This window comes from Sturnira hondurensis, unplaced genomic scaffold (genome assembly GCF_014824575.4).
Source record: "Sturnira hondurensis isolate 20B ecotype Veracruz unplaced genomic scaffold, ASM1482457v3 Scaffold0004474, whole genome shotgun sequence".
NCBI classification, from domain to species: Eukaryota; Metazoa; Chordata; class Mammalia; order Chiroptera; family Phyllostomidae; genus Sturnira; species Sturnira hondurensis.
This window is the reverse complement of record NW_028077105.1, coordinates 3,308,067-3,320,558: the sequence shown is the minus strand read 5'-3', so window position 1 is coordinate 3,320,558 and position 12,492 is coordinate 3,308,067. Positions and strand designations below refer to the sequence as shown.

Genomic DNA, 12,492 nt, shown 5'->3' with positions numbered 1-12,492 from the left:
AGTGCACAGGGTTATGATACCTGCACTTTAAGATCCTCCTATGGTACAGAATGCTGGGCCTTTTACTTTAACACGGGGCATGTGACTGATTCAACTTAACAACTGGTAGCACAACATAGGGCACATGACTGATTCAGCTTAACAACTGGTAGGAATATCAAGTGCTTTAGCAGTTTTTAAAATTATTGTTACTATAGGAAGTATGTCCACATGATCAGTTCTCTCTGCCTAAGCACTGCCAACATGGTCTCCAAGCTCAGCACGTCTCCATCTGCCCCCGGCCCCCGCCCCCACCGGCTGCAGTTGAGGGGTAGCAAAGATACTTAATGCTGCCAGTCATCTAAGGCTGGTTCTTCATGACAAGTAAGAAAACAGCCTGAGCAAAAACTCTTAAGGGAACACTGTTCTCGCTGTTTTTCTTGGAAGAAGATTGAGCTTTTTAATTTTTTTTGCTTTTTGTTTTGAAATAGAAATAACAGAAAAGTTGCAAAAATAGTACAGAGACTTCCTATATGCCCTTTAGCAGTTTCCCTAAACTTAACATCTTCCGTAGTTTTGACACTATTACCAAAACCAGGAAGTTAACAAAGATACAATACTATGAGCTGATCTACAGACCTCATTTGAACTTCACCAGTTTTCCCACTGATGGCCTTTTTCTGACCCAGGATCTCACAGTACACTGAGTAGCACTGTTTCCTAGGTCTCTTCCAATCTGTGACGGTTCCCTTGTATTTCTTTAGCGCCCATGACCTCTACACTTTAGAGCAGTGCTGGTCAATTATTTTGCATTATGTCTGTAATTTGCAGTCCACCAATGTCGTGCCCTATTTAGGTTGAAGCTGTGCATTTTTGTCAAGAAAAGCACAAAGGCGATGCTACGCCCTTCTAAGTGCATCATACTGGAAGGCACATGAGGCTGATGTAGCTTATTACCGTGAAATTTACCTTGATCGTTGGGTAAAGAAGACACCTGCCAGGTCCCTCCACTATAAATCCACCGTTTTCCCTTTGAAATGACTACGTATCTTGGGGGAGGTATTTTGAGACCATTCAAATACCCTGTTTCTCACTGCTCGTCTGCCGAGCAACCTCAGCAGCCACTGACGGTTCTCGCTTGCAGTCGCTACTGCAGTGGTGTTTGCCTAGTTCATTCCTTTTACTCTTACTAATTGGAATTCTACTAAACCAAAGACCTAGCCCTCCTTCTCCATATATTTATTTATTCAATTACTTAGAGCAGTATGGACTCATGGATTACATTTAGTTTATTCCATGGGCTACAATCCAATGCTATAATTATGTTATTGCTCAAACTGCTTAGGCTTACACTTTTGGGAATGCCTTAAGCTGTCTCCGGTGCCCTTTCAATAAGCCTCCATCCTTCCTTTTGGGGGGCGCTTCCTTGCTTTTGACATCACAAGATGTTCCAGGTTCATCTTGCATTTCCCCTGCTCCAGGGATCAAACATTTCTCCAAGGAGCTCTGATTCCTTTTATTAAAGGGATGGTGACCACAGGGGAGGGATAACGGTGGAAAGAAGGGGGAGGGACCAGGTGAAGAGCCTGTGTGAATGACTGTGGACATGGACAACCGAGAGGGGATTGACTTTGGGAGCGAGGCGGGTAGGATGGGCGGAGGAGGGAAGGGGGGAAAATTGAGACAACTGTAATAGAATACAATTAAAAAACATAAAAAGTAAATAAAATTAATTACATTTGTAAGTTAGAAAAAAAAGGAATGGTATTTGGAAACCAAAGTCTGGGTCCTCTCTATACACAGAGCCAAGGAAATGTATGTGGTCGCAGTGACACACTTTTTAAATCTGTTGTTTTCTTCAGCATGTCTTTCAAAATTTAGTAGGTTAATTGTAGTAGTTGGTCACCCAAAAGGAATTTTTATCAGGAGAATACGAAGACAGGCATGTTTAACGTAGCTCCCTTGAGTCCTACTGAGTAACGAAACCCTTAGGGACGTGTGGAAATCCGGCAGGCCCGACAGGTGCCTGGAATCAGTCCACCCTGCCACCCAGGCCCATCGCCCTGTAACGGCAGACAGTGCAGCCCGTCCTCCCTGGTCCTGAGCGGGAGAGAAAAAGTACCTTATGTAATTAATCCTCCTCTCAAATTTCCACTTAAAAAATCCTTTCCAGCAGTACTTTCCACTGTCACCTGAGACTCCTACTTAGCAAACCCTTTTCATAAAGAAAGTGCCTCGTCCCACACATGGGCTGGGGCAGCGCCTGCCTGTCACGGGGACACACGGGAGGAGGCTGCTCTGCACCCCCACTGGCCCTCCCTGAGCTCGACAGCAGTGTACCTGAGTGATAATTAGTGTGCTCTTTAAACTCGGTTTTGGAAGAATTTGAGATTTATGGGAAAGTTGCAAAGATTATACGAAGAAGCCCCATATACCTCCCACCCTTTTATACATCTTATGTAACTATGATACACTTGTCAAAACTAGGAAGGTAAAATGAGCTAAATTCAGATCGCACCAGTTTTACGCTGATGCTCTTTTTTCAGTTCCTGGATACACCCACTGCATTTAGACCATCCGTTTTAAAAGAAAGGAGTGTGTGTGTGTGTTTTAAATTAGATTAACGGACCCTTATATGCTATTTAACTTATTCTAAGATATAATCCATTTTTCCTTTTCTCATTCGGGCATTCTTAATCTAGGCAACTACTGCATTTCTCTCATGGCTGCACCTACCCCTTGCGGACACACGCCCATCCCCTCTCACCCGGTGCCCCTTCCAGTGGCACAGTCTGCATATCCACGCTACCCCAGTGACAGGTCATCTGAGTATCTGTTGACCTCCTCAGAGTTCTACATTAGTTTTATGGTAGCTTTATAGTCCTTGGGTACCCATCTAACCGCTAGTCCTATGTTTCAAAGCCTCTCTAGATTTTTTCTAAGTTATGTTCTAATTTGTTCTAACTTTATGAAAGCCATTTACTTACTGTTTTAACCAATCTTTGTCATGAGTCTACTGTCTTCCAGGTACTGTGCTGCATAATATGCTCAGCACCGAATAGAATAACACAGACACACTCTCTGGTGAGGGAAACAGCCAGTAGACAAGAAAATAACAGCAGTTTCAGATTGTGGCAAGTGCTGCAAATGGGAAAAAACATTTCTAAGGAGAGAGAATACCAGGGAGCCTGCTTTAGAATTTGTGGTAGGTCAGGACTCTCTGAGGAGATGTCTTTTAAACCGAGACTGGAAGAAGGCAAAGGCACAAGAATTCAAAGGTACGACAGATGTTTCTTACATAAGAGATAAATTAATATTTCATAATGTTTAATATAAAGAGCGACACTGATGCCTTCTGTCTCAAGTCAGGCAAGGCATTCTGGGAGAAGACAGGGAATTCTACAACTCTGAAGTATTGAGGGTGACTTAGAAGTTTGCAGAACCATCTACAAATAACCTAAACCTATAAACTTTAAAGTCATTTATATTTATCTTTTAAAATTTCTACCTTAGAATGCTTTATAATATATGTAAAAATAGTACAATAGGACATGTTTCTAATTTATGTATCTAACTCTACATACAAACACAACACACACGTATGCACACACACAAAGACACACACATATATGGTGAGAGGGCTGTCAAAACACTTTGGAAAACACCTCAGAGTGTGAATATTCCCCTCGTCCCTGGTCCATCAACATCGCCCATTTGTACCTCACTGCAGACATAGCTGCCACCTGTCTAGACCAGAGATTTCTGAACTTAGCTGTGTATCAAAATGACCTGGGAGGGGGATTAAAATTAGATTCTCGGACTTTCTCCCCAGCGGATTCTTACTCAGTCTGTGATGGAGCTTGGAAAACTGTAATACTAAAGAAAGAACTCTTTATATCACTCAAGGCACCAGCAGGTTTGGGAACCACTGGTAAAAGATGAGACAAGAATGTTTTGTGGGTGCAGATAGCTGTATATTGAAATGCGTATGTACGTGGGTCACCTGTACAGTTTACCTTTCTCTTCATATCCAAACATGCTGTTTCAAGACAAGGAAGCAAATGTTCCTCACTTGTCGTCCACATTTTGCTTGCTGGACCATTGCTCAGACTGTATGCCCTGGATAAATGCTGTTTGTTGACTTGGAAAAGATTAATAAAAAGGCTAACCGCATTAACCTGGTCTCTAACACAGAAAGGAGCCACCATAAACAGTAGATGAACATTCATCTAAAATATAAAACACTAGCCCTGGCTGGTGTAGCTCAGTGGATTGAGCGCGGGCCTGCGAACCAGAGGATCGAGGTTCGATTCCCAGTCAGGGCACATGCCTGGGTTGTAGGCCAGTTCCCTGCAGGCCAACTCCCAGCAGGGGACGCACAAAAGGCAACCATACATTGATGTTTCTCTCCTTCTCTCCTTCCCCTCTAAAGATAAATAAATAAATAAATAAAATCTTTAAAAAAAAGAAAAAAAAATAAAATATAAAACACTAAACAGGTACAAAGTAATGAAGTGTTTCTGACCTGGGACCAGAATGGTAATGGCTGTCTGCACCGCCTTCCGGATGATACTGTCTAAGGCGAACATCCAGTGTGGCTTGATGTTATGGTTCCGAAGAACTTTGTTGACCTGGAGGAAGAGAGTGACATTTAGTCTACTTTAATTTTTAATTGCAAATAACTTACCTGATGCAAGCATCTGGGTGGCAGACTATCAACAAAATAACAAAAAGTTTTCTTCCCCTTGAGATGTGAATAATTTGTCACCTAGAAAACAAGTGAAAAGTTGCCACTTCAATTTAAAGTCCACTGAACCCCATGTAAGCCAATGAGTTCCCATCCTTAAAGGAAAGGCATTCCTGTTAAATGGGAAGGGTGCTCTTTCGGGACTCAGAACACGCAGCTTCCACCTTTCACCATGTCTGCAGATTAGATGGCTGAGGAGGTAAAGGTACAGAAACAGTTGGAGGGACTTTAGATAAAAGTAAGTTTCCCTAAACATTACCACTCTGCCGTCTAACCCAACCAAGTGCTTCGGCACACTCCGGTGACGTGGAAAAGCAGGGGAGGGGACAGTGAGTGTGCAGTGCGTGCCTGGACTTCCTTCCCACACTTCTTCACATCTCTGTAAGCGGGAGAATAATCTGTTCAAGTATTCCAGAAAAGCTGTTCACATCAAAAAATCTTTGTTGTCAGGGCATGTATGTATGTATGTATGTATTTGGTTTCCGAGAGCACATATTACACAGGTCTCAGTGCAGGAGATGCCCAACCCCTGCTGTGTTTGCTTTAACAGCGCATCGGGTGCCACTGCCAAGTCCTGATGCTTTTGAGGGTCCCCTGGGTCTTGACCTCTGTGGAGCAGGCTGGACCCAGGCTCCTGGATGAGGGGTAACTTCTGCATGGAACATTCTGCCTCCCGTCACCTGAGGCATCAGGCACTTTGGCGATGCCCAGGGCTGGCTCCTCTTTCTCTCTTTGTGCACACTCAGACTCCCACAGCCAGCTTTGGCTAGGAAGCTCACGAGGTTGGTGCGCCAGCCCAGGGGCCCTGGGTGTGGCTGTGACTTCGCCTCCAGCCTAGGAGACAGGTTCTTAGGGTGGGCTGGAGTTGTGCCTTCCAAATCCTGGGAGCTGACCAGCCTGCCTTCCATTGCTGCCCTTCTGCTTGACGACGCCCCCTCTGAGGCCTTAATGAGGAATTTCCAGGACCCGAGGTGGAGCAAGTAGGGGGGCCAATGGTGGGGGCGAGTGCTGAGGGGCTGGGACAGAGTGCTGTTAGTGCCTGGGTGTGGAGGGGCTGGGCCTTCAAGAAGCCTTCAGGGGGGATGGGGTCTGTGGGTCCAGCAAAAAGGAGCTGGCCACCCACTCAGAGACTTGTGGGATGCCAGCCTCCTCTGGGGGACACCAGGGCTTTCCATTCTGGGGTTCCTGGGCAGGAGGGCATCTTCTTCCTCACCCTCTCCTGCTCCTCTGAGGGGTAGATGCTGGCCCACTTCTGGGGTAGGTACCAAGCTTGACTCCTGTACACCTTGACTGCTCTCAGGTCCCTCAACAGTATCACCCTCTGGAGAGTCAACCTCACGAATGGCTTCCTGCTTCTGCAGTGACTCTCACCGCTCAGCTCAGCTCTGTCGGAGGGTGCCTAGAGCTCGCGAGGAAGCAAGCTGAAGCACCCTCTCCCTGGCAGCATACTCTGGTCCCAACTACCTCCAGAGAGAGGACTGACAACCTGGGTGGCGGTTCCTTCTTTAGCTCGGGGTGGGGCAGGTCAAGGCTATGCTTTTGAGAAGTGGCTAGTTCTTAGAAACAGCAAGTGCAGCCGCCAGTTTCTCAGCTGACTGCACGTGAGGGTATGTTTTTAAAGTGACTAGTAATATTCCACACATCTCAGCACACACTGAAATAGATATACACATTACCTTTCTAAAAACTGTGGTAAAATAAGCATAACATAAACTGATCATCTTAACCACTTGTAAGTGTGCAGTTCAGGGGCATCAAGTATAGTGACACCACTGTCCATCTCCAAAACTCTGTTCCCCTCGCAAAACTGAAACTCTGTACCCATTAATTATGACTCCACACTGCCCGCCCCCAGCCCCTGGCAGCCACCATTGTACTTCCTGTCCCATGAATTATAGCTACTCTAGGTGTCTCACCTAACTGGAATCATACAGTATTTTTGTGACTGGCTTATTTCACTTAGTGTAATGTGTTAGAACTTCCCTTTTAAGGGTGAATGATATTATTCCACTGCATGCATATGCATGCATTACCTTTAAAAAATAAACTTTATCATAAGGCTGGGAGGGGCTTATTTAAAATTTGGATTAACTCCACTGACTGTTGGTTGACACTGGCCCCTAAGAAAAGAGGCTGGTTTTCTGACAGGTGCCTGACTAGAGATCTTGAGGTGACTGAGCTGCAACCCCACACCAACAACTGGAGTCCCAGTTGCTAAGTTCTGCTCCTGCTCCATCTTCATGAAAATCCCTGTTAGGAGAGAACAGGTCAGAGGGGTTCTCATAGTAGTTGTTCCCGAGGAAGCCAAGCGCTGCCTGGTGCTCACTTGCTCTCGGAAATCCTACGGGAATGAGTCTGTCCTGGTACCTTCATTTCTTAAAGGACTTTCCTGCTTACTTAACACTGGGTATAACATCTGGAAAATTAGAATGTTTCTCTCCAGAGTCACACGGAAGATGGACAAAGGTCCTCTGTAACCATGACCTGCTCCTCATAGCTTGTCATGAAACGTGTATTACACAGGGCCCCTCCTCTGGGTTCATTCCCATCCTGGGCAGTGAGTGAACACGTGACTGAGGGGGTGTGTGTGTGTGTGTGTGTGTGCCTGTAGCATTTAATATTAATGACAGGCTTTGCCAGTTGTTTTCATTTCCCGTGACCTCATTCAAGTTGGGAGTCTCGTCCCCACTCACAGTGTAGCCCAAAGACCAGGTGGCTTCACAGAGTCTAAGAGAACATCACTGGCCGTGGAGGAATTATAATTTGGTTTTAAATCAAGAATCATTTGAGGCTCTAACTGTAATTGTCACAATACTTTCTACATAAAAGCAATAAATACATTAGGAGTAAATTAATTTTTGAAATTTAAATAAAATTACGTAAAGTACTTCCATATTTGCATGACAGCCATTGCCAAGAACCCTCTTATTTTATTTTATTTATTTATTTTTAGAGAGAGGGGAAATGAAGGAGAAAGAAGAGGGACAGAAACATCAATGTGTGGTTGTTTCTTGTGCATCCCATCCTGGGGACCTGGCCTGCAACCCAGACATGTGCCCTGACCGGGGATCGAACCAGCAACCCTTTGGTTTGCAGGCCCACACTCAATCCACTGAGCTACACTAGCCAGGACAGAACTCTCTTATTTTAACCTCCTATACCTTGTAAGGGCCTTCCAGGAGTAGCTTCAGGGATTTTTGGTACAAAGTTCCACAGATAAGTCTCATTCCAAAACAGAAGATATGGTTCTGAATCAGGCTTTTGGAAGATTGACTTCTAGTTGGTATTGCATAACAACTAAGTTTGAGAGAGAGGAATTGTCAGCAATGTGTCATTACATCATGTGTATTAATTTTCATTCACTAGTGCCCTGCACTGTGAAGTATATTGCTGGCCAGGAAATAGCGAATATTTATTAAACAAATATGTTTAAAATGTTCTGAATGAAAACCACAGAAAAACTGAAAAAAAATTATTGGTTTTATTCAGCAGTGGCCATTCCGATCTGTATGGTCATTTTTCTCAGTGACCACTAGATGGCATCTGTCTTACAGAATTAGAAAGTGCATGATGACTAAAGTGCATTCTGTAGCTCAAGTCACCAAAATAGTGACCCGCTGCTTAATAAGAACAAAGGTCAGCCCTGGAAGGTGTTCAATTGTACGTGTATCTAACTTTGGAAGATGCAAATACAGAACACAAATCTCACACTGACAAGCACCCAGAAGGTCAACCACCTCACACTTCTCCAAAGAGAGGACAGTTCATTGAAATTATTGAAGAAAGCAAGGTGTCATCCTACTTCTTTCTGACTCCTTTTAGCCGGAGCCTGTGGAGACACTCTGGCGAAACCCCCACACTTACAGCGTCCTGAAAACTGAAGAGCACCACCTGGACCTGGCTGATGCCGTGGCTGTCGAAGTCAAGCTCTAGCTTCAGCTTCGACAGTGTGGTGGCTATGATTTTGCGGTCAGTGGATCTCACAAACTCTCTGAGGCTCGTGACGAGGGTTGTGACGTGCTCCCATTTTAGTTTCGGTTCTTCAGACCCCTGCGAATGAAAACCGTGTCACTCAGTCAGTGCTGCACATATCAGCACAGCCCACCACTCCCACAGCTCCTGCTGGGAACGACCGGGCTTCCAAACGCTCCCCGCCAAGGAGGAAGACCCATTTGGTCGATATGGCTCCTTCCCTTTCCACCTCCCTCCCCAGGAAATAATCAGGCTTTGGGAGGAAGGGCACCTACCCCAGGTGTTGGCTAACAGCCACGATACAGTCTGATGTACAAGCTTTGCCCAAGCAGAGACAGGTGGAGGCAGTATGATTCTCGCTCTCAGAAATTTTAATCAGGAACCAAGGAGGGATTCAAGCAATAAGCCATAGGACCTCAAGGTCAAAGTCCCCCAGAGAAGGATGTCATAAAACAGGGACAAGAGGACATCCAGTCATAAGGAAGCTGAAACCACGAAGTTGAGAATGACAATCGATACGGAGAGAAGTGGACACAAACAGCAATGATCCACCAAAAGGCCCACAGCCACCAAGCCAGAGAAAAGATGCACAAAATCCAGGAACCTGAAGCCCATTGGAATCACACTCCAGGCTTGTCAAGGCACTGTGGTTGGACTCCCTTAAGAGTCCACTTCCCTCACTGCTGTGTCTCTACCGGCGTGTCCCCAGGACTTCGACTGCCCTTGAGTGTGTCAGCTCCTTGAAACTGAAAGGGACTTGCTTCAAACTGTGGCCTTGAAACAACTCCTTAGCCACCCAGGAGGCAATCAGTTATAAGAATTGATCAATGCACTATTTTATATAGAAAAATAAAAATACAATATTAAAAAAATTCTCTTCTCAAGCTAAATTTTTTTTTTTACTTTGCTCAAGGAACATTGCTTTCTTAAAGATGACATGGCAGGGTGTTATTTACTCTCAGGATTTTTTATTATGCTTATTTCTATCTCATATTGTACATTCAATTATGGAATCATCAAAATTAAATTCCTCAACTGGGTTGTGAAAATCACAATTTCTAGGATTCTATCACAATAAAAGAGAAATGCCCCATCAAGTTCCTCCTCTCAATATATGTTCATCTGGAAGCTCTCTCTCACGCTTATGTTTGCATAAGAAAAGATTATATTGCAGCTTGAAAGCTGTCACTAAGGAAACATTTTCAACTCAGACTGGGAACAATTACAAACTGTTTCTTTTCTTACCAAGAACTAAATTATCCCCAAAGTAAAGGTTCACAGGCAATATCATAGTAACATGAAAATATATTCAAGAAGAAAAATGTGTTATTCAGGAACTGGAAGCTCAGCTTGGTGAAAAATCATGTTTGTCAGCAGTTTAAACAGCAAGCATTTCTGACATTAGCATTGTTTTTATAACAGAAAAGCACGTTGCTCCTGGTTTTTGGACGTGAGGGCCACTGTCCTACAAAGGAACACTGTCTACTCCAGGAAATGCATTCTCGCTAGTATTTCAGCCACTTACAGAACCACTATCTGTGTCTTTACCTCCGATCTCCACGTGCATTCACTAAAGCGCTTGCATAAATGAGCTCCTTCATTATCATGCAAGCCTGATTCACTATCCGAAGGTGGCACCGGACAGGGTGCCTTTTTCTAAGCCTTCCTGGTACCATTACAGAAGCTTCTGCAAAGGTGCTCTCTATTCTTTACACTTTAGATTTCCTTAAAAACAATGAGTGGATGTCTCAGACTGTACATTCAGTCGGAAGGACGCTACAGACTGAAAGGGCTTTTGTGGGCTGTTTTCGGGACCCAACCAACATCTACACTTTGGTCTTGTTATTAAGGGCAGGTTTGAAAGTAAGGCTGTATCTAAAGATGTTTAATACAATGAAAAGAATTATTTCTATCTGGCTGTAGACAAAAGTAAAGATAATAAATAACTGTTAGTAGCATGTTTGCTAACAACAACAATAATAGTTAACACTTGTGGAACACTTTCTATTACCATCTCAATTGCTCATGACCTTAGTTATTCCTTATAGTATTTTCTCTTTTATGCAGATGAGGCAATTCAGAGCAGTTAAACAGCTTGCCCAAATCACACAGCCTTTAATTTAAGGTGGTAGAACCAGGTCTCACAAATAGAGGCAAGTCGAGGCTGAGCCCAAGCTCCCCATCACTACATTCTTCTGACCCCAACAGCTGACGAGCCAGCAGCAAGCCTGGGCCAGGACCTGCTTCACCACCTGGTTGTCAGGTGGCATCACAGGAAAGGGTTCCCAGCGTCCTCAGCCGTGTGATCAGCAGGACCCGTGCTACGCCTTGATGATTCTGGATTTCGCACGTGATTCTGACCAGCAGTTTCTGGTCCTTGCTGGTCCTGCCCTACGGCTGCACCAAGGCATGCCCTCTGATAGTCTTTTAATGAGGTTTTCTTTCATTTCTCCGTGTACAGAGAACATTCAAGTGTGCTTAAAAATGAGGAAATCACAAAAATTTGAATAGGATTAGCCAACATCAAAATTTAAGAACTTCAGCATAGTCATGGCAGTGACATCTCTTGCTGGGCTCTGTGACGGGACAAGGGACAATGACAGTGGTCAAGGTTGGCTCTGCCCTGGTGGATGTATGGTCCAGCCTGGAGACGAAGACAGACCCCAGGCCTCTTCAGTGCTGGAAAAGCACATGCACTGGGGATGAGCACCAGATTTAAGCAATTCCTGGGCTCCACCTTTCCTAAAACAGGCATCTTACACTAGTGGCCCCAGGGGACCCCTGCACTCCACAGTGGCTAGAAGTAATTCCCTCGGCACCTCCCCCCGCCACCCCATCCCCTCCCCTGCTCTATGTTTCTCCCAGCATTTGCCACCATCTGTCACCCAGGAAGGAAAGCAGTGTGGTGGTTAAGAGTACAGACCCAGGAGCCAGACTGCCTGGCTCTGTCACTCAGACCTGCATGGCCCAGGCAAGTTCATTGCCCCTCTGCACAATGAGGGTGCTGGGAGAGCCACGACTGCAGTGCCCGTCACAAGGGCTAGACGAACGAGTGCCTATGACATCCTAAGGAAAACACCTGGCCCACAGAAGTTGCTTGTTATTGCTAATGGTTTAAAATTTATTACTTTTACAATACTTATTATGATTACATATTATAACGATGTGTGTTACCATACAGGGTGGGGCAAAACTAGGTTTACAGTTTTGAGTATACAAACACAGTTTATTCTTGTGTTATTTATTATTTTCCATGAGAGCAACTGTAAACCTACTTTTGCTCCACCCTGTATATTTAGCCACATACTCACTCATGTTTTATGTTTGTCTTCCTCCTGGAGAATGATAGCTTCAATGGGGTGCAGTTTTTTTTTCAGTTTTATTCACTGTAGTGTCCCTAATATACAGAACAGTGCCTGGCATGTAGGAGATGCTCAGTATTTGTTGAATAAACGCATTGACCTCCGACTGCTGCCTGACTGCTCTTTCCATCTGAACCGGTTCCCCTTCCTATCTCATGCCATCTGATTCTCAGTCACCACAGTGAGAGGAAGGGGGGGAGGCAAGAGAGCAAGCTAAAGGTTCAAGATTGCTTCCATGTCCCCCTACTCCTGGGCAGCACCCCAGGCCCTCATCCCGCCCCTACTGAGAGTCCTGGCTACCCCCCATCCAAAGCCCCTCCTTCTTGGGCCTCAGAGTCACTACTCGAGACAGTTTCCTTTAGGTCTCAAGTCAGGGTTTTCCCAGAAAACAAAGATGGTGCTCATTTCAGTTCTCCTTGTACCCAGACACCC

At 44.9% G+C, this 12,492-nt stretch overlaps 1 protein-coding gene across 2 annotated transcripts in view; it reads right to left on the bottom strand.

Annotated features, from left to right (window-relative positions):
• Nucleotides 1-12,492, bottom strand: part of MAP3K5 (mitogen-activated protein kinase kinase kinase 5) — a 180,090-nt gene that overhangs the window by 12,488 nt on the left and 155,110 nt on the right. For both annotated transcript variants that reach the window (XM_037045671.1, XM_037045670.1), the window contains 2 exons: nucleotides 8,591-8,776; nucleotides 4,505-4,610 (listed from right to left, as the gene is read on the bottom strand). In XM_037045671.1, the coding sequence (XP_036901566.1) occupies nucleotides 4,505-4,610; nucleotides 8,591-8,776 (292 nt within the window). The remainder of the gene's footprint in view (nucleotides 1-4,504; nucleotides 4,611-8,590; nucleotides 8,777-12,492) is intronic.